General features: G+C 37.2%; 1 protein-coding gene across 17 annotated transcripts in view; it reads right to left on the reverse strand.

The window, feature by feature from the left end:
* Positions 1-22,939, reverse strand: part of HNRNPC (heterogeneous nuclear ribonucleoprotein C) — a 50,986-nt gene that overhangs the window by 11,329 nt on the left and 16,718 nt on the right. For 13 of the 17 annotated variants that reach the window (XM_016199591.2, XM_016199589.2, XM_016199590.2 and 10 more), the window contains 3 exons: positions 11,142-11,417; positions 7,399-7,513; positions 6,765-6,812 (listed from right to left, as the gene is read on the reverse strand). In XM_016199591.2, the coding sequence (XP_016055077.1) occupies positions 6,765-6,812; positions 7,399-7,513; positions 11,142-11,382 (404 nt within the window). In that variant the 5' untranslated portion in view covers positions 11,383-11,417. The remainder of the gene's footprint in view (positions 1-6,764; positions 6,813-7,398; positions 7,514-11,141; positions 11,418-22,939) is intronic. The other 4 variants (XM_016199603.2, XM_016199600.2, XM_016199599.2 and 1 more) reach the window with 1 other exon arrangement.

Genomic DNA, 22,939 nt, shown 5'->3' on the forward strand with positions numbered 1-22,939 from the left:
AGCAGTAGATCATTGACCTGGGATCAAGGTTTGATTCTCAGTCAGGGCACATGCCTGAGTTTTGGGATCCATCCCCAGTAGGAGGCGTGCAGGAGGCAGCCAATCAATGACGACTCTCATCATTGATGTTTCTGTCTCCCTCCCTCTCTTTGAGATCAATAAAGATATAGTATAAAAAGGGGGGGGGGAGAATATAACATCAAATGAACTTGATAACGTCTCTCTGGAAAAAGCAATGTTCTGAAGTAGTTTCCTAACATAGCAGAGGCTACCTTTTAATTAGATAATAAAATAACCAGAGCACCACTTAATTCAGTAATATAGTAGATTCTCTGGTCCAAGTTCATGTGCTCACCCTTAAAAAAAAATATCTCCCAGGAAACAAAAGAAAACAGCCCTAAGTGAAATAAAGAATATATTACTGTCTAAAATTTAAGTTCAGCCCTAGCCAGTTTGCTCAGTGGTTGGAGTGTGCCCCCTGGACTGAAGGGTCCTGGGTTCGATTCTGGCCAAGAGCATTAACCTCAGTTGCAGGCTCCAGAGAGAGGCAATCAATCAATGTTTGTCTCTCTTCCCCCACACCTCTTCCACTCTGTGGAAAAATATATTATCAGGTGAGGATTAAAATAAATTAATAAATTCAAGCCACAAAATAACCAAGTTTATTTTGAAGAGTATTTGTACTAATCTACGCCCTCATCTAAAATCCTCCTGGTAACTATAACACATCAGATTCACACAAGAAAGATACAACCAACAAAACAAAATTTCACCTTATTTAAAATGTCGCTTAGGTGACAGCTAAAGTGGCATCTCTTAGCTTTTCCAAGTAGCCAAGAACCCTCTTGCTCTATGAATCACGTGCTTTTCCAAGCAGGTCCAACGCTGCTCAGGGATATTAGAAAAATGGAAGAAAAGGGGGAGGGGGAGCGCAAAATGGTAACTCCTCTAACCCCAGTAAGATTGAGTTAATCCAAAGCCTAAAACTTTGTGTGCCTAGAACAAAATAAGAGCTCAAGTATTAGCTTAAGGAATATATGATGGTTAGCTCCTTTCACCCATCTTACATTTCAATGAAACTCACCCACCACTGTACAAACTATTTTTCTCCACTTTTGATCAGTATACCTTCCTGGAAAAGATCTATAGGGTAAGAATCAACAACAGAACTTCCTAATCTCCCTTCATGTAACCTTTAATGGCACAATCCTAGTCATAAGAGAAAAATCTCAGCTGTACTTGCCTCTTCGCTCTCCACAAAGCACCTACTTGCATAACTTTAACAGAACAAATCACACAAGACCAGTCTCCATTCCACCAATTATAATAACCACTTACACCTTTTTCCCCTCGTTTCTCTTTTCTAGCCATGCAGCTGTTCCTAAGATATCTGCCTACATGACACAACTCTTTAATATGCCATACAAAGCCCTTTACAACTTTCATTCTTTCCAACTACAGCTGACTGCTTCCCTAAATACAGAGATATTTATAACTCTAAATCTTTATCAGAGCTAAATCCTCTATCTCTCTAAATGCCTCCTACTTATTACCAAAGGCAAATTCAAATACAGCCCTTTGTGAAACTAAATGGGGCTCTTTGAATCTTTATAGGAAGTTTATAGCTACCCAAATGGCAATGCAATTTATCTTTCTATGAGACAATCCCGTACAAAGGACACATAGCAGCCGATTAATTTCACAGGACTCTCTTCACTGTATACTATATTCTTGTCATACATGTGTCTTATTTGATCTGTGAGCTGATATATTTCCTTCCTCCTTCTAACCATGGTGTGCTGGCATATTTACCCAATACTATATTGCCTATAATATTATACTGCTTCTAGTGATCGATAATTTCAAAAGTGAATGAAAATTAATGTGAAAAGATTTTAAATAAGTTAAAGAAACTTAAGAATCTGACAAAAGAAACCACACTGCAAAGTATTTCAAAAGAAATGCTCATCAAGAAGTCCCCTAGCAAGAACTGCTACAATTTTTTCCTAGAAGCAGTAAGATTGTAAACAGGACAAAAATGGAACTGGGTCGTTGTCAGGACCTTCTATGTTTACTAGACTTTCAACATCAACAAATGTTTTGCACACAAGGGTGACTTATGCAACTCCCCTAGTTTTATACATAGATCCCCATGAATATTCATCCTAAAAGAAAAGGCAACTTTGGGCTTGTATATCTACCACAGACACACACACAAAAAATGTTACCAAATCTTGGAATAAGTATGAACTATGTGTGAGTAAGAGTTTATAGTGTATTTGAAACCGTTAACAGTGCACCTAAGTGTAAGATAGTAATCTATTTAAAATGGTAGTTTCACATACACTGACAATTTCTGTTAAATTCCTAACAACTTTCCACACCTGTAACATCAGGAATGGCCTTAAGAACAACTAGAATCCAAAACTCCAGAAAAACAAGATGGCAGTAGCAACAAGTTGCATTAAAAATACTTCCAAACTAAGGTAATCTTTAATGATTGCAGGTTAACAGTTCTTAAATCCCCCCCCCACACACACACACACACTGAAAATCAGTAACCTTAATGAGTGCAGGAAGCAGCATTAAGGCCAGAGAATTCAATTCTCTGTTGTCTCCTCAGAAGACAGCATATTAAAGTAAGTGATTCGGATAAGTTTTATCGTTTGATTACCACCTACGGTTTCAAAGATATTTACAATCTTTGGGACTTGATTACTAACACCCATTAATATCCAAGCAAAAATACAAAGAACTGCAATTCTCCTAACAAAACATCATTAATAACCTGTTTTCTGATACTTAAAATTTATGTTTCTCCTTACAATACACCCAATTCCTATATTCTTAAAGTTTCCGTCAAATCTCAAGCTAGTGGCCAGTGTGGCTGGCTTGGGCATCATCCTGTACACCAAAAGGTTGCTGGTTGGATTCCAGGTCTGGGCAAATGCCCGGATTTCAGGCTTGATCCCTGGTGTGGCAGTGGTGGTGAGAGGGTGAGAGTGAGTGTGAGTGTGTGTGTGTGTGTGTAGACCGCAACCAACTGACGTTTCTGTCTCTCTCCACCACTTCTCTTTAAAAAAAAAAAAATCTTAAAAGAACACACCTCAGGCTAATGATGTTTAAAGGGCATAGAACTTTTATGAAGTATTCTGGTCTCTTCTCCCCCATTCCACCATGGCAAAAAAAATTTTTTAAATAATAATATATATCTATATGTAAATAACCCAAATTTGATCAAGCCTCCAAATCTATCTTCTAATTCATAGGAAATACAGGTGGCAGAAGAACATGCTAAACAATACATAATACAACCAGCAAAACCAAGTCTGCGAAAAACTAAGATTAAGGGATTTTATTATTTTAGGTATAAATGGTATTGTGGTTGTTAATAAAAAGCAGTCTTTATCTTTTATTGATAGACTATTCTGTTATACAGGGAGGGGCAAAAGTAGGTTTACAGTTATTTGTATGGAAAATAACACAGTAATTAATAATACAAGAATAAACTGTTTCACATCACCACAACTGTAAACCTACTTTTGCCCTATCCTGTATACTATAGTTGAATTTAAATGCTCCATAATACAGTGAGGGGAAAGTTGAACTATTAAAAAGGATGTCTAGAATACAAATACCAACCATTCTTCATTTTACTATGCATTAGTTTGAAAATGTTGTCACACATAAAGAACCCTAGTTATGCTAGAGGCGTTAGTTTTGGGGAAGTAGTGGTGGGGTGTCCATGATTCCCTTCATTTTGATATCTAATTAGTGTCAACAAAATGTGTAGTAGTAATAATGTATGTATTAATGGGGTTAAATAAAATACTAATTCAGAAGTATAATTTTCAGTAATATTAGCATATAACAATCTGTGGAGGGTTTGAAAAACAGGAATCCTCATGCTCTAAAATCGTCAGGAATTCTTCATTGTAAATAATATTTTTGGGTCCTTTATAATACAATTTCTTATCTTTCATGTTTCCTTCAGTCTTCATAGCAACTATATTAGTAAGCATTATTTCAATTTTAGGGATAAGAAAACATTACATGTATGACTTCGATCATGATCTTCTTTGCTAAGTGGCAGGTCCTTGTATTCCTGATACATTCTTTTCTCTGCTCCGTATCAGCTGCCTCCCCAACCATAACAATAGTTATTAGACCTCAAGATCTCAGAAAGCTGAATAATAAAGAAATCATCTAAAGTAATGCCAGATCTGTCTTGAAATATTTAGCATGTGAATTTCATGTTAAAGGCATGACTAAAGGACTAAAGTGACTAAGTAGACAATGATTTAATCCTCATTTATAGTCTGACTCGGCTTTTCGCATTTCAATCATTTTCCCATCTTCTTCTTCTATTTAAAATTGATCTTAGAGAGAGGAAGGGAGAAACATCAATGAGTGAGAGAAAAATCAATCACTTGCCTCCCAACGATTCCCCATCTGGGAATAGAACCTGGATATGTGCCCTTTCAAACCCCACCACCATTTAGTGTACAGGAAGACGCTCCAAGTGAACTGAGACACAGTTTTTGTTTCTTTGTTAAGATTTTAAATTGATTTTTTAAGAGAGGAAGGGGGAGGGAGAGAGAGAGACACTGACGAGCAGCCTTCTGCACACCTCGGACTGGGACATGAGCCTACAACCCCGGCATGTGCCATGACTGGGAACTAAACCAGCAACATTTTGGTGCATGGGACGACACCCAACCAACAGAGCTACACCAGCCAGGTTGCATCTTCTTTTAATAAAGAATCCAACATAGTTGACTTATGATCACTGTACTACGAATGAGGATAATAACAAAAACCTTAACCTTACGAATAAAGTATCTTCAGAACGATTTCTCAGAGAAAACAAACACCATTTGCCAAAGTAATTTTCCCATTCTTTACTAAGCCTGTTCATTTTCCCACCACAGACCTCAGTACAATACTTGAATCAGCTCTTTAGTAGCTACTACTTGCTTGCTCCATTTAGTCTTCAGAAGTTTTTATACTGACTGAGATTAGAATGGAAGAGGGAAGACATTACTTTTAACTGACGCTATAATATCAAGCAATACATCAAAGAATAACTAAAGGCATTCTCTTCTTTAAAAACCGAAGAGTGAGGCTAACAGTGTGTTGCCATCAATTTTTAGTAACAAACAACAGTAGTAAGGAATTTGAAGATATTTCTGCAAACATCTAAATTTCTTCACTATTCCTTGCTGTCTGTCCCCCAAAAATGTATATAAACTGTTAACAGCTGACAGCTCAATTGAAGTTTCCTTCTTTTCAGATTTAACCAATTGGAATGAATAGTTATTCAAAGTGTGTATACCCATGCCCTGCAAGTGTAATTGAGCAGGAGAACACGTTATGGCATTCAAGGATTTTTACAACGTAGATCCAAATAATTTTTCCAGTCTTATTCCTTAGGCCTTTTAATTATTAGCTACCATAATCTACATGATATTTCTCAAACACAAAGGAACAACTTACACCGACTTGTCAAGTTCAATGTATGAGTATGCTCAAATACTTCCATATAATGCATAATTTAAAAAGTACCAAACCAGCCCGGCCAGGCGTGGCTCAGCGGTTGAGCGTCGACCTAGGATCCAGGCGATCGGGGTTCAATTCCCGGTCAGGGCACATGCCCGGATTTCAGGCTCGATCCCCAGCTGGGGTCGTGCAGGAGGCAGACTCATCATTGATGTTTCTATCTCTGTCTCTCCCTCTCCTTTCCTCTCTCTGAAATCAATAAAGATATATTTAAAAAAAAAAAAAAAAAGTACCAAACCAAATATACCTAATGTTTCCTTAATAATTCATGAAGATTAATGTTATCAGAATGCCAATGTAATGCCAATCCTTTTTGTCTATCATGCCACTCCCCAATAATTAATTCCTATAAGAGGGAGATGGAAGAGGGCAGAGACGGGATAAAGTGATGGAAAAAATAAAACAAAATAAAAATTAAAAAAATTAAAAAGTACAATCATAACCTATCCCTACCCATACACCTTCCAATTTTATTTCTCAGGACTCTCCAACAAATACTAATGCTGTTCTGAAGGCACAAGAAGAAATCATAATCATTATTCCAACCCCCTTACCTTTTAGAACTATATCACCATGATCCCCAATCTATAGTATAAATGTTAACATTCTAACGTTAACCTCTAAAGCAATTTGTATTGTTAATTCATTATATATATACTAATTATATCTATTTTGCATTAGTTGGTTTGCTTAAAGGTCAGTATAGAATAGTTAAGGTTAGGAATCGTTTTTATTTTATTTTTTTTTAGTTTTGCTGTAATCCCATACAAGGCAAAGCCAAGTGGCAAGTATACAATAGGAAAATTAATAGGAACATGGAACTGCTATTTAAGTCCCATTTCATCATTAGGTAAGTCAGTAAATCCTTTTATTTCACACATAAATTAAAACAAAAGAAAACTATCTGTTCCAAAAAAACCCCGTTAGTCCAAAAAATAATAGACATGTCCCAATATGCCCTCAAGAAACATAAACTGATTCTTTGAAATCAACACAAATGTCACCTTATCTAGTCTACCTCAGACAATTTGCAGGAAGGTATATTTCATTTTGTTTTGGCAGAAAGAGGGGACTTTGTTTGAAAATATGTTTGTGTTGTTCATAACTACAAAAGGGAATGTTCATTACTACAAAATAGAAAATAAAATGGTTCTCACTAGGTGGCTTTTTACCAAGATAGACAAAAGAAAACATGTTTAACATACCTGTCATAATAATCCCGTTGAAAGTCATAGTCCAAGTCAAAAGAGGAGCTGAAAAAGAAATACCAAAAAGTATTAATTTGGAGCTGTTGATGTCAATTCACAATAGCTGATGGGGGGAAAAAACCCAAACCCACACCAAACCAACCACAACAAACAGATCCAACAGATTAGCATGGAACAACTCCCAATCATTCAAGTAACGTCACTAAATTTTAAGCACCTTAGGCTACTGAACATGCAGTGGACAAATTGCAAATTTAGGTGAAAGTTTGCTAGAATTTCCACATACAACATAATAGCTAAAATAAGAACACTAAAAATGACAACGGTAAACTAAACATTCTTAGGCCATCTTCCCGTTCTTATTCCCCAGGTTCTTAGAGCTAAATTCCCCTTGAAGAATTTTAATTTATGCTAAATATCAAACTACTCTTTAATAGTAAAAATGTCAAGGAATTCTAGTAATTCTCTGGGAAATGGGTGAAAAGGAGGTATGTTAACAAAAAATTAATAAAGCACTACACTTTTACACAGATGAAACATACTACAGTTAACCCTCCCACATCCAGAAAAACAGATAGAGAAGATGCCCACTGATGGACATAATGCAGTTATAAATAATAAAGTTCCGGACCTGAGTAGAGGGGACGGAGAAGGGTGTTCTGGTACTGACCCGTACATCTCCGCTGCAGATCGTTTCACACCTGCTTTTCCTCGGTTCACTTTTGGCTCTGCGGCCAGATTAATATCTGAAAAAAACAAAACCAAAAATTTTAGTGACAACTCTGTTAGGATTTTAAAAGTGTACATAGTCATATAAATCAGGGGTGGGCATGGATCTCAAATTACAGCTTTTAAAAGTGTACAGAAGTCATATAAATCAACAAAGGTCTAATACTGTATCTCACCTTTCCTTATAATATAAAAAGGCTCAGGAAATTTTACAAGACTAGTATAGCATGTAATCTTCCATTACTTTGTCCTCTGTTCTGTACCAAAAAGGTGTTCATTATTTATAATACATTAAGTTTGTCTTCGGTACCTTCCCCCCTCAACTCCTACTTCAATGAAACTCTTACCATTCAGAACATCCATTCTGTTCACTCAGTTATTATTATCACAGGAGAAAAGGCACTGCCTTTCTGGTAATGATTCTGTGCATTTTAAATTAGTGCAAATATATTAGGAGTGAGTGAATGACCCCGGAAATTTAATATGGCAGTTCATGAATATAGTTGACCTATGTATGGTACCCTTAAATTTCCACAAAGGCAAATTTTAATTCTCCTTACAAATAGAATCAGCTGTAAAAAGTTGCATTTAAAAATGCTTAAGAAATACTATGCAGAGATGCTTAATAACCTGTACATGCACATACATCAACACACAGTGAGAAAAGGGAAATAAAGGAGCAAAGGAGAAAATATACTAGTTTTAAAAAACCTATTCCAATGGCTAACTACTTACCCTGTTGACCCACTGCCTCCAAAACAAGAGTTCATGTGCTCCCTCATTAACAAGAGACAATGTGTCATAAACCAATTGGGTGAAGGCTAGCTCTCCAAAACAGTTCATTCAATGAATAATTAAAAAGCAGCTGTTTAGTACGTTGTGTATTTGCTAAATAGACAATTGATAATTTTCAATTCTTGGTTCACTAAATTAATTTCTAATTTTTAATGTGTATAACAACCTTGCTTTTACAGTTCTGACTATAAATGTTTTAACATTAAAGGTAGAATTAAATTTTAAAAAATGTATGTTTCTACTGATTTTGAGAGAAGGGAGAGTGTGAGGGGGGAAGAAACACTGATGAGAGGCATGTCGATCGTCTGCCCTCTGCATGCCCCCTACTGGGGCTCGAACCCACAACCCAGGCATGTCCCCTGACTTCGAATCCAATCAGGGACCTCTCGGTTCATGGCATAACACTCAACCAACTGAGCTACACTGGCCAGGGCAAGACAGAATTACATTTTTAAAAAGCAATTTTAAAATGTAAAAAAAGAAACAATAGAACTAAACTATGATTACATGGCTTAATAATTCTTTCAAGTGATTCTAAACTATAGTACTGAGTCAATACCCAGAACAGAATATGTATTTAAAAAATTGCATTTAGTAAATTTTAGTAAAAATATGGATAGTTATTTTAAAACTCTGGCACAAAGTGCACATAAAATTGTACGTTTTCATTTCTTAAAAAAGTTAAGAACCCCCTATTCTACATTCTACGCACAAAAACTTGATATACAAAAAGTGGTTTCGAAATAATTCCTGTTAAAAGGAGCCAAGGCTCTTGGGCAAAAATAGCAAATTCCAGGTTTAGGTCAAGATATATACCAGACAACTTGAAATTTCTTCTGGTGCATTAATCCATTAGGAAGGTCTCAATGACACAGGGCCAACTGGAAGGTGATCCACTGGCTAAAGAAAATATTTTGAGCTCTAAAACAATGATTTATGGCCCTGGCCAGCTAGTTCAGTTGGTTAGTGTTGTCCCAATATGCCAAGGTTGAGGATACCACCTCTGGTCAGGGCACATACAAGAAGCAACCAATGAATGCATAAATAAGTGGAACAAAGGGATGTTCTCTCTCTTTCTCTCCTCTCCCTCTCTAAGTCAGTAAGGAAAAAAGATTTGCAATGGACTAAAAACACACCTATTTAAAACATACGAATTTCATAAATCAACGACTATATTTAAAAGTTACTAGAGGGTCAATTAATTGCACCAAAATCTGAAAATATTTATCCTGCCTTTCCAATATGAATAGTACTTCAGAAAAATCAAATATTAATGAGAAGTTGTTCAGTTTAGAAAGATTATAGTTATCAAGTGCAGAAGGAATTAGAAAACCCACTCTTTTGTAACCCCTAATGAATTACCTAAGACATATCATTAATAACCATCATAAGGTGAAATACTGGTGGCAAACTTTATCACAGACAGATCAGCATATAAAACTTGAAGCCATAAATTCTCTTAATATCAACAATAATGGGAAAACTGTGTTAGGCCATCTGCTGTAATACACTATGAAGCAACCAATCAATGTATAAACAAGTGGAACAACAAAATCGATGTTTCTCTCTCTCTTCCTTTCTCTCCTCTAAAATCAATTAAAATCAATTTTAAAAAAAAATGTATTGTCTGAATTCAGATATTTTTTAAGTATTTTTTAAATATGTATACACAATGGACTTCAAAGACTTGGGATGAAAAGAGAATGTCAAATACCCCAACCATATTTTTAAATTATTACATACCGAAATGGCAATATTTGGGGTATATTGGGTTAAATAAAATATATTATTAAGCCTGGCCGGGTGTGGCTCAGCGGTTGAGCATCAACCTAGGATCCAGGCGAACGGGGTTCGATTCCCAGTAAGGGAACATGCCCGGGTTGCGATCACCAGTCGGGGTCGTGCAGGAGGTGGCAGATCAGTGACTCTCTCATCATTGATGTTTCTATCTCTCTCTCTCCCTCTCCTTTCCTCTCTCTGAAATCAATAAATATATACTAAAATATATATATATTAAAATTAATGTCACCTTTTAATAACTTCTTTTGAATATAGCTATTTACAAATTTAAAATTCACATACATGGCTCACATTCTGTTTTTATTGAACTAGCACTGCCCCAGATCATACGAGTAGGGAAAAAACTGACACAAGGAAGCAATCAGTTCAGCGTGTGGGAAAATACTAAAGATTTCTCCAACAAATTGAATGTCACAAATTTTTTTAAATGGGAAAGGAAGGGATGGAGAAACAGATTTAAGGACATCTCTAGTATAACATGCTTCTATTAGAAGCTTTTCATGAATCATCTCAATTCATCCTCTCAATTTATCTAAATTCTCTTGGCACCCCCAAGTACTATTACCTCAGATAAAAATAAACTGATATAATATTATCTCCATTTTAACAGATGAGGAAATTTAAGGCTCAGTCAAGCTATGTAAGCTGCCTAACACAAACAGTGTGAAGTCCCAGTGCAGAGCCAAATAATCTGATTCTGCAGCCCATGAGCTTGTCTTCCGCCAGTTGTCCACTGTGGCGGGCACTAGGCACAGCCATTTATTAACTTACGAAATATCATTCCTACTTCCTCTACCTTACTCAAGACTACCAACTGAGGGTTGGTTATCTAGTCTCAACTACACAAAAAGGCCTAATTAAAAAAAAATCCATATTTAGCTTATGTCTATAAACCTAGCATTTTTATTACACTGAAGTCAATCACAACACCCAGAAAATCTCAGACTATTAAAATAGAGAAAAACACACACAAAAAATCACACAAAACAGAAAAATTGTCATATCTGAATTACATATTAAATGAAAAAATTAATTCAACCCAGATCTTACCTAAAACCTGGCCAGCAATCATCCTGCCATCCTCTCCTGCCACCGCAGCCCGGGCATTTCTCTCATTAACATATTGAACGAAGGCAAAGCCCTTATGAACAGAGCAACCCACAATTTTGCCATACTTTGAGAAGATAGCCTCCACATCAGATTTCTTGACCACAAGAGTATTGAGATTCCCAATGAATACGCGGGAGTTCATGGAGCGAGGATCTGTCTTGTTGGTAACATTGCTGGCCATTGTCTTTGATGATAAGGTTCCTCACAAAGCCGAAACTGGAAGGGAAAAAAATGCATTCAGGTGAAAAGATGCTAAATACAAAATATTCCTTGATAAAACTTTATCTACTCTTATTTTAAACCACTATGACTACCTAGAGTGTACTATCAGTCAACCTCCATGGATCTCACAACAGCAAGTCTATTACTATTCACAGATTAGAGCACCTGAATATATCCTTATAGAAATTCAATTTCCCCTTCTCTAGTTTATTCCAACAGATTTTTTTTTTCCCAAGGGGAAAAAAATAATCTTCATAGACAATTGGCGACACAATATTCTTGAACATTTAATTCTAAGTGAACCCTCTGTTTTAAAGTTCTCAAGCAAATTAGAACCCCTAAACTCTCTACCACCAATTTCAACGCGTTTTTCACCTTCCCAGTCATGCTAACCTAGCCACTGCTCGCCATCTATCAATAAATCCATATTTTTGCACATTGCTTTTACTAAAATGAGTCTCACTGATTCTCCCAAAGATATACAAAAACTCCAAATTCTGTCAAGAAATCATTCTTTAGCTAGATTAATGTGGAAAACTGACTCTGCTCTTCAAGTATAATTGACCTTATTATACAAAGGCAATAAACAGAACCAATGCATTCATTCTGGAAATAAATATATCTAAGTACTTCAACTGACTTACAATATGCCAAATATCTTAAGTATAAAATATTTTTATAGAAGGTGATGGCTCTTTACTTCCCTCTTATGTGGTACCCCACAAAATATAGCTGGAACATTTAATACTACTGGATGGTGATGATAAACACTGCATGAAATCAAAAGACCACAGAAACTAAGGAAGAGAATAAAAACTTCCTCAGACTATTTCAATACAAAAATTATCTTTATGTATGTTAGACTCAATCTTAATGTTTGGCATTCTTTTTTTAGATTAAAGATAGCAGTGTCTAATGTTATTTTTCCAATCCTAAAGAGAACCAATGACAAACTAATCTTCATGGATTATGTTAAAATGTCTTCTATACACACACATAATAAAATAGGCAGTATACATCATTTATACATGACCTCAATTCTGACCTACAAAATACCTAGTCATTTCACAAGCAGTACTGATTTTAAAGATTTAACAACGGCTTCTCCCTCCTACAGTTTCTGAAATTCAGGACACCATCTATTCTATTTTGTTTCTTAAATTACATCTTTATATATACAAGAGTACATAAACATCTTTTTCTAGACTAAACAATGAAAATTTACCAAACAGTGGCCAGAGAATCACCCACAGCCTTTCAACTGTGTGAGTGCCAGAAATCCTTAGAATATCAAGAATTAAAACATAAACCTAGTCCTAGACAGTGTTGCTCAGTGGTTCGAGCACCAGCGTGCACACCAAAGGGTCATAGGTTCGATTCCCAGTCATGGGCACATACCTGGGTTGCAGGTTCAATACCTGGTCCCGGTTGGAGAGAGTTCGGGAGACAATCGATGTTTCTCTCCCCCCGCCCTTTCCCACTCCCTGCCTCCAATGGAAAAAATAACTTAGGGGTGAGGATTAATAACAACAAAGGAAAAACAAAAAATCTACTAAAGAGAAAGGGTGGTTCTACGAGCCACCAGCATACTGAACATGAGCTGAAACCACCAAACAATAGACATTAAATTTATGTTCCTTTCATATATACACGTCCCTTTCACATAAAATACTCCTTTGAACCACAGCAGAAATGGATTCAAATGACGATTTCCTCCATTTTTCAAAAGGGTGCTACATATAGAACAGAATTCATCACATATAAAAAGTGCCTTACGTCAGCAATTTTCAACTTTTCATCTTATAGGACATATAAACTAATTACTGTATTTCTGCAGCACCTCCAAAAATGTATTTTTTTGTCCACCTAACCAAAAAATAAAAATAAGTGTAATTTTGATTCATTCACACTGGACAGCTATTATCATTTTTTAATTTGAGAATCTAAGGGAAAAGGCGTCTGCACCCCTGACAAAATAGGTATTGCATGTTTTAAAAATTCTTGGGGCACACCAGTGTGCTGTGGCAAGTCACCTTAGGGTATTACGGCTTGTTCCTCAAGGAACCCTATTAGATACCCAGATGTACAAATAAAAAGGTGCTAACAGTGGTTGTCATCTCTAAACTTAAGGATAGGATTTTATTTCCCATTCTTTGATAATGTGTGGTTTCTAAATCTGATACAAAAAATCATGAAAATGTTAATGAAAATAATACAATGATCCCAGTTTCAAAAGCTGGGCTAACGTGAATTGAGTATCTTTCAACATCCGTACTTACTATAAGGATTTAATGAATATATGAGTAACAGTAAGGACAGATGAACTCACAAAGATCCATTAATCCCACTCCTAGAAACACATCCTCTTAAGGAGTCAAACAGGAGTTACCACAAATTATTTTTTCATTTAACATTTCTTGAGTATTTGCTAAGTACCAGGCACCAGGGCTACTTCAGGGGACAAATGGGAACAGGTGATTCTAGTGGTACTGTTTAAAATATCTAAAATAGCCAAATGATCTCAGATCACACTTCACCCTAGCTCTGATTGCTAAGGGGAGAAAAACGGTAAAAATCCTAAATGGACAGACATTACTGGAAAAGAACTGGGGTTCCTGAAAGAAACCAACAGCACAGCATAGTTTTGGAATCGTTCTGAATCGTTGCATAAAAGCAACCAGATGGTAAAGCCAAAAACCTATGAACAGTATTTACAACAAAACTTGGTGTCAAGGTATCCCAATCAAAACTTTCAAAATGCAAGCTGGTAAGGGCAAGCCAACATACATACTGGGGAAGTAGCAAATGGGAGTCTAAAAGACCTAGGAATTAAATAATCCCAAAATACCCAGCTAGTATTTCTGGAAAGAACCAATTTTAAGAAAAACAGATGAAATGGGGAGTATTTCTCCTGCTACAGTAGCGAGTAGTAGTGAGTAAAAAGGTTTGATGGTGCTAGAGTAGCTTAGTCTCGACAAAATCTCAAAACTGACACAGAAGCTTCACGTGCATCATCACTCTCTCTCCCCTCCCCCCAAAGTAATTACTACTCTAGTTAATCCCCTGCTTTTATAGTAAATGTGTATCCCTAGACAGTATGGTTTTACCCATTAAAACAAATTATTTTTTTAGAGGGGGGAGAGGGAGATACTTTGGTTTTGTTTCTCCACTTATTTACACTTTCACTGGTTGATTGCCTATGGGCACTGACTGGAGACCAAATCCCCAACCTTGGTGCAAAACACAAACTGAGCAACCTAGCCAGGGCCCAAATTTGATGTCTTTTAAAAGCTCTTTTTAAGTTCCCCTTCCATCCCTTTAAATTAAAATTTATGTGTTGCCCAGCTGGGAGTGGCTCAGTGGTTGAGTATCGACCTAGGATCCAGGTGATGGGGGTTTGATTCCTGGTTAAGGGCACATGCCCGAGTTGCAGGCTCAATCTCCAGTCGGGGGACGTACAGGAGGCAACCGATCAATAACTCATCATTTATGTTTCTTTCTCTCTCTCTCCTTTCCTTTCTCAGAAATCAATAAAGATATATATTTTTTAATTAAAATTAAAAAATAAAATTTATGTGTTGACAAATCCAAGGCTATTGACTTGCCATTCCCAGTCCGGATTCTTCAGAAATTTCATACTCTTAATACAATTCCAAATATTCTTGTCATCTCTACTTCCTGAAATAGTAAACTGGGACCAAAAGCTTGATTACACTCGTGTGTGACTGCTTTGTACACTCTTTTAAATTTTTAGATCTTTGGGAAATTATTTTTAAATATATCTTTATTGATTTCAGAGGGAGGAAGGGAAAGAGAGATATAAAGATCAATGAGAGTAGTCACTGATCGGCTGCCTCCTGCATACCCCTGAATGGGGATCAAGCCCAAATCCAGGCATGTGCCCTGACTGGGAATTTAACCCCGATGGCCTGGATCCTAGGTCAATACTCAACCGCTGAGCCACATCCAACCAGCCTGTTTTATAAAGTCTTTTTGTGATGCTATTAATGCTTAAATTCTACTTTACAGGTATTATGTTCAAAGCTTATCACTAATATTTTACCTAGAACGAACTTGTAAGAATAGTTCCTCAGTTCTTGCATGTTATTACCAGTCTGCCTGTGATCTTTACATTTGAGTTTCCTGGGTATAAAATCATTGGATCATATTTTCTTTCTTTAAATGTTATGCCATTTCTGCCCAGCCGGGCATGGCTCAGCGGTTGACCATCGGCCTAGGATCCAGGCGATCAGGGTTCAATTCCCTGTCAGGGCACATGCCCCGGTTGGGGCTGCAGTAGATCAATGATTTTCTCATCATTGATGTTTCTATCTCTCTCTCCCTCTCCCTTCCTCTCTCTGAAATCAATAAAGATATATTAAAAAAAAAAAAAAAAAGTTAAAAATAAAAATGTTATGCCATTTATTTCTGGACTGTCACAAAATCATTCCAAAGTGTAAACCTTCCCGGCAAAGTCCTACTTTTTCCAAAAATAGGGTTTTTGTCTTATAATTCATTAGCTATTTTAAATATATATTTTTTTAGTTGATTTCAGAGACCGAAAGAGAGGGCTACTTAGAGATAGAAACATCAATAAGAATCATTGATTGGCTGCCTCATGCACACCCCCTACTAGGGATCAAGCCCAAAACCCGGGCACGTTCCCTTACCTGGAATCAAACCTGATCGTCTGGTTCATAGGTCGATGCTCAACCATTGAGGCACATCAGCCGGGCCATCAGCTATTTTTTTTTTTTTTTTTATAGACTAACAGAAATGGAACAGATCTAAATGAATATATTTTATTTTATTTTTTATTTAAATGTTTTTATTGATTTCAGAGAGAGGAAGGGAGAGATAGAAACATCAATGATGAGAGTTGTCATTGATCGGCTGCTCCCCTGAACGCCCCCTACTGGGGATAGAGCCCGCAACCCAGTCATGCGCCCCAATCAGGAATCAAATCACGATCTCTTGGTTCCTAGGTTGATGCTCAACCGCTGAGCTACACCCAGCTGGGCTAAATGAATGTATTTTAGATTGCCCCATAGGTTATCCAGGTTTACACTTTGTAATAACCTACCCTTATAGGACAGGTCAATTCCTAACTTTTTCAAATGAGTACTAGGAAAGGAAAAAATGGGATAGACAGATCTTACAGCTTAAAAATCCAACCTAAATGGAACAGTCTTAAATACATCCATTTCAAGTATAAAAGAAAACTGCAGAAGGAATAGGTCAATTTTTACTTTTCACTTTATATAGATCTATAGCATTTACATTCTACATGAATTTCTTAAAAAAATAGATTTTTAAGCCCCACCAGCATGGCTCTGCAGTCGAACATCTACCTATGATCCAGGTCGCATTTTTTTTTTTTTTAAATACATCTTTACTGATTTCAGAGAGAGGAAAGGAGAGGGAGAGAAACATCAATGATGAGAGTCACGGATCGGCTGCCTCCTGCACGCCCCCAACTAGGGCTCGAGCCCCCAACCCGAGCATGTGCCCTGACCGGGAACCGAACCCTGATGGCCCTAAGTTGACGCTCAACCGCTGAGCTACACCCGGCCAGGGAAGGTCGCATTTTGATTCCTCGTCACGGCACAAGCCTGGGTTGTGGGCTCCCCAGTGGGGGGAGGCGTGCAGGAGGCAGCTGATCAATGACTCTCATCATTGATGTTTCTCTCTCTCCCTTCCTCTCTCTGAAATCAATAAAGACATTTAAAAATATATTTTTTTTAATAACTCAATATTCTAATTACCAGCAATTGCCGTCTTTAGAAAATTTATAAGTCATTTTAAATATGGAAATCATGATAAAAGGTTTAATCAAAAAACAGCATACACCACAGGTACCACTGCTCACTTGATGGCTTGCCTGACGCACAGAGTAAGGCCAGGTGGATGAGCACATGGCCATGGCACTCTGGCTACAGCTCCGCTGTCTTTACTGTCAACGCATGTCTAAATAGCTGAGAGCTGGTCGTGGCTTCAGGTGGCTCCAGCAGGGTGTGCAGGGCACCAACACTTGTGGCTTATAGAGTTCTACACTCAGGATGAATTTCCATTAAACTCTCCAAGACATATGATTAAACTATTGTGGTGTTCCTCCATATGCAATTTGATTTACGAAACCATTCAAATACTTTGAGAACATCAATGGCCCCTATGTATGTACTAACAGCCTAATAATGCTGCTAAATAACCAAGTGGTGTTAATCTACATGAATTAGTTTTAACTTTAATAATCGACGGTCCAGTATCTTGATGGAAACTAATGTCCAGTTCATTGATCTAGTTTATTTTTTTTAAACGCATCTTTATTGACTTCAGAGAGGAAAGGAGGGGGAGAGAGAAACATCAATGATAAGTCATTGGGGATCGAGCACGAAACCCGGGCATGTGCCCTGACCGGGAATTGAACCCCGATCGTCCTGGATCCTAGGTCGATGCTCAACCACTGAGCCATGCCCAGCAGGGCCATTGATCTAGTTTAAATTCCTATTTCTCCCACTTTTGAATATCAGAAGTTTCTTGCACATCCTAAATACTCCATAATTCCTCAAAGATAAAAGGAGTCTAGTTATAGCCTTTCAAAGTGTTCTCAGCAGTGTCTTTTTTAAACTTAAGACAAATTGTTTCTTTATAAAAAAAATATTGGTTTTTAGAAAGGGAGAGAAACATCAATGTGAGAGTGAGACATAGGTGGATTGCCTCCTGCACACCCCCTAACTGGGGATCAAGCCCAAAACAGGGCATGTGCCCTCACTGGGAATCAAAACTGGCAACATTTCAGTACACTAGATGAGGCCCAATCAACAGAGCCACACCATCCAGTGCCACTGTTTCTTTTAATTTTTAAAATTGATTTTAGAAAGGAGGGTGAGGGAGGGAGAAACACTGATTTGTTGTTCCACTTATTATGCATTCACAGGTTGATACTTGTGTGCCCCCTGACTAGGGATCAAACCTGCAACCTTGACAAATCATGAGGACGCTCTAATCAACTGACCTACCTGGCCACAGTCAAATTAGTTGTTTCTTAAACTAAATATTGATTACTACAGAAGATCTAAGTAAATAAAGTATAGAATTAAAAAACTAAATGATGTTTCTTTCCTAAAATTGGTTTGAGTAAAACCAATATGGAAAGGATTTCTGAAAAGATTATGTCCCGTTTACTGTGCATCCTGTTTAATTCACTCATGGACGTCAAGTGGATATGGTTTCCAGAACAGAATTTTACCAAGGTACAGATAATAGAAAGAAAAAGACTGAATATGTTCCCAGAAGTTACTGAGTTGCAAGCACTAAAGTCTGTAGTGCATGAATGCATGTGCATGTCTGTATTGGTTTTCATCCCAGGTTCTTATTCTCATCAATTTTTTTTCCTTACCTGAAGATATTTTTTCCTTTGCTTTTCAGAGAGAATGGAAGGGAGAGAGACAGAGAAAGAAACACTGATGTGGGAGACACATCAATTGGTTGCCTCCTGCACACCCCGACCCGGGTTAGGGATTTGAGCCTGCAACCGAGGTACGTACCCTTGGTTGGAATCGAACCCAGGACCTTTTGGTCCACAGGCTGACACTCCCACCACTAAGCCAAACCAGCCAGGGCCTCATATTTTTTTTTAATCCTCTCCCAAGGGTATTTCTTCCCATTGCTCTTCAGAGACTGGAAGGGGTGAGAGAGAAAGACAGAAACATTGACATGACGTGAAAGGGACACAACGCTTGGTTGCCTCCTGCACTCAGTCCAACAGAGGCAGGGGAGCGAGTCTACAACCGAGGTATTTGCCCTTAGCCAGAATGGAACCTGCAACCCTTTAGTCCACGGGCCAACACTCTACACACAGAGCAAAACTGGCCAGGGCTCCATGATTTTTATCATCAAAGGATTACTAAGGTCTGTCTTACCTGGAGAGTAAAAGTAAAAATCAGGAGTACCCAGTGACTTTTACTGCCGTATTACACCAAAGGATCTATGTGACTGTTTCACCACATACTTTATGCCAAAGCAATAAAAGTATTAAGAGATTTTAGTGGCAGTGTAAAGGACAAGGTTAGTGGATAAAGAAATGTGTCGATTCCTACTTCTACCAACCCAGTCATATCCTAAAAACAAAACCAAAAATAAATAAAATCTGGTTGGTATGCAAGAAAACTGTATATTTCCAAATGTTCATTCTAAAATTTAAGCTATCCTGAGTGCCCTCTTAAGAGAGGCAAAGCTATTTTGGTTTGCTAAAAATTAAGGAAATGTTTGTAACAGCTAGCCCATTTCCCTTTTTTTGTGTTTATCCTAACAAGAGAATGTTTTTTCCCATTGCTTTTTTAGAGAGAGTGGAATGAGGAAGGGAGGGAAGAAGGAGGGAGGGGGAGAAAGAGAAACATACACTGATGCGAGAGACACATCAACTGGTTGCCTCTGGCACTCGCCCCGTCCAGATGCAGGGAGCAAACCTGCAACCCAAGTACAAGGAATCGAACCCATAACCCTTTTGTCACAGGCCCATTGCTCTAAGTTCACATTAAATGTCAAGAAAATTCTACTGGGAAGAGGTACACAACAAGGTAGGAAAGGCAGGTTGAGTTATCTGACAACTATGAGAAATACAAGGTACAAATGGTCAAAACAGTTATAAGGGTCCTGGAATATGCTGGGAGCTGGGCCAATTTAATTTATCACTGGAATCAAGCCTTCAGCTCCCTCGCTTTTATTATGTAATGGCCACTAGAACTCCACCTTTAGGGGAAAGTGATGGAGGGGATGGAAGATAAATACCTGACAAAACAGTACCACTCAGACTGTGTTCAGTATCATCTGGGCATATTTAGCGCAAGTATTGGGGTGGGGGATAAGGAAACAAGCCACAAAATATTTCTACTGGGCATTTCAACCAGTACTCTACCTGCTTATCCTATTCACATAGACTAATCACACTGTACTTATATCACATATGCTGGTTCAAAAAGAAATCAAAGATGGCACCAAGTATGCCTTAAGATGTCAAATCATACAAACTAGAGAACAAAAATAGTAACTTACCTTTGAGTAGGAGATTCAGAACTCTACCTTGTAATTTTATTACTATCCCTTAAAATCTAGAGTCTACATTTAATTCAAATTAGATCCAACTCCCATATACCTAATATGCTACTTCCATCTTTCTTTGAAGAATTTTAAACACCAGTGTCACTAGATGGCAGCAATGAGTTGGTAATTTTTAAAAAGATGACTAAATCTTGAGCCCAAGAATTTTCTATTTCACAGTATCTTTCACAATTTCTTGTCAACAGTTTCTCAGTGACCTTTGGATACTATAATTTATCCACCTACTTAGAGCAGCAGCATGAGGTCTCAGTTGTTTTCCTTTAACACACTTAGGAACTCCTCTATTTTGCCCCGTCCCTTTTAGTGTCCTTTCGCACACTTTCATATTATTCTATCTATGTGGCCCACCTTTTTCTCTCTCCCCCATGTATCTTTACTGCATTCATCAACTCTTTCTGGCTTCTTCAGAGGGGAACAATGAACTGCCCATGTGTCTACAAAAAGAACAGGGTACTTTAATTTGCTCAACCCTAAAGCTTATTATTCATCAAAACAGAGACATGATCTCAAAAAACAAACAAAAAGAAAAACGAAAAACAAGACAACATATCACAACAGACTATCACATAAAAAGACCACTAGCATGAGAAAATAGCACATGGTAGTATTTATAGCACATTTTCTGGGCAAGGGAAAAGTTTGCCACTTTTAGATGAACTATGGTAACTGCTAATTCTAAGAATTAAAACTAAGACAATACTCAATATATTAATGAGGAAATAATTCAGTAAATGGTAGCAGGTAGCCATCTAAAAAAAATGGGGGCCAATCTCACTCTATACACCAAAATTAATTACAGATTGATCAACATTTAAATGTAAGAAATTACACGTGCAAATGTCAAAACCTACAGACAGCCCTGGCCAGCATGGCTCAGCTGGTTGGAGTGTTGTCCCATACACCGAAAGGTTGCTGGTTCAATTCCTGGTCAAGGCACATACCTGAGTTTCGGGTTCCATCCCCAGTTTGGGTGTGTGTGGAAGGCACCCATTTCACATCGATATCCCTTCCCCAAGCATGTCCTCCAGTGAGGATTTAAATAATAAATAAATAAGTAAATAAATAAACAAAAAACAAAAAGCCTAAAGACAAAACTTAGCAGTTCCCAAAAGTATGAACAGAAAAAAGGCAGAAAATCCAAAAGAAATCATAAACATGAAAATGTTTTTAATATTGAAATTTTAAAAAATTTAAATACCACTTTAAAAAAAATATATGGTGAAGATTACATCAACAACTGATCCAAATATCAATATCAATGCTAAAATTACTAAGGGAAAGTTTGCTGGATTGAAAACAAATTACATGGTCTCAAAGTATTACTGATTACAGACAGGAAAATGTACCTATATTATGGAGGTCGGTCACCACTTCAAGTAATCTGAGATCATATGCCTCATAATGTGAGAAAATAAAAAATATACACCACCTATGCAAATATTCTTGATAAAATATTTGACTTGAATATATATACAGGAAAACAGTTTGCATTATACAGCACGACTGGCTAAAACTCCCAAAATATAAAATAGGGGGCCTTTTATAGATTAAGAAAGCAATTATGTGACCAGCTAGCATGGCTTAGTGGTTGAGCATCGACCTATGATCCAAGAGATCCTGGTTTGAATCCCAGTCAGGGCACATGCCCAGGTTTTAGGCTCAATCCCCAGCAGGGGCCGTGCAGGAGACAGCAGATAATCACTCACTGATGTTTCTCTCTCGTCCCCTCTCCATTCCCCTCTCTGAAATCAGGAAATTTTAAAAGAATTCTTCACATTATTACAAAAATATATATTTACAAAGATATATTAAAAAGAAAAAAAACCTCTGACTAACCTTGAGAGATTCCTAAATGGAACACAATACAAAATATGCCCACACTAAAATATACCATAAATAAAAAGAACTGATGTCTCAATACATGGTTGTTCAGAACAATTTAAGTCCTTATTACTATATAAAAATGATAATACATAAATACATCCTAATTATTAAGAGCTCAGAGGCTTTGGGGTCAAACAGACCTGTTTCACTTTCAAGCTCAACCACTTGAGTGTGCACTTCCCTTTGCAAAGCCAATCCCATAAAACACCAGATTCTTCAACTGTAAAATGAGTATCACTTGTCTCATAGGATAGGTATGAGGTGTAAATGAAGGTACAGAAAACACTGACATGGTGCCTGGCACATCTCAAGTACTGCTGCTGCAGCTGCCGCTGCTACTACATCATTTACTATTATTGGTACCTACCAGAAAAACTGGGTCAAGAACAAAAACAGGTGATTAACAAATACTAAAGGTTTATGGAGATTTAAAAGATTCAACATCACTATAAAGGAAATAAAACTGTGCATATTCTTTTTTTTTTGGTTAATCCTCACTCAAGGATTTTTTT

The sequence above is a fragment of the Miniopterus natalensis genome, chromosome 1 (genome assembly GCF_054644295.1).
Source record: "Miniopterus natalensis isolate mMinNat1 chromosome 1, mMinNat1.hap1, whole genome shotgun sequence".
Lineage (NCBI taxonomy): Eukaryota > Metazoa > Chordata > Mammalia > Chiroptera > Miniopteridae > Miniopterus > Miniopterus natalensis.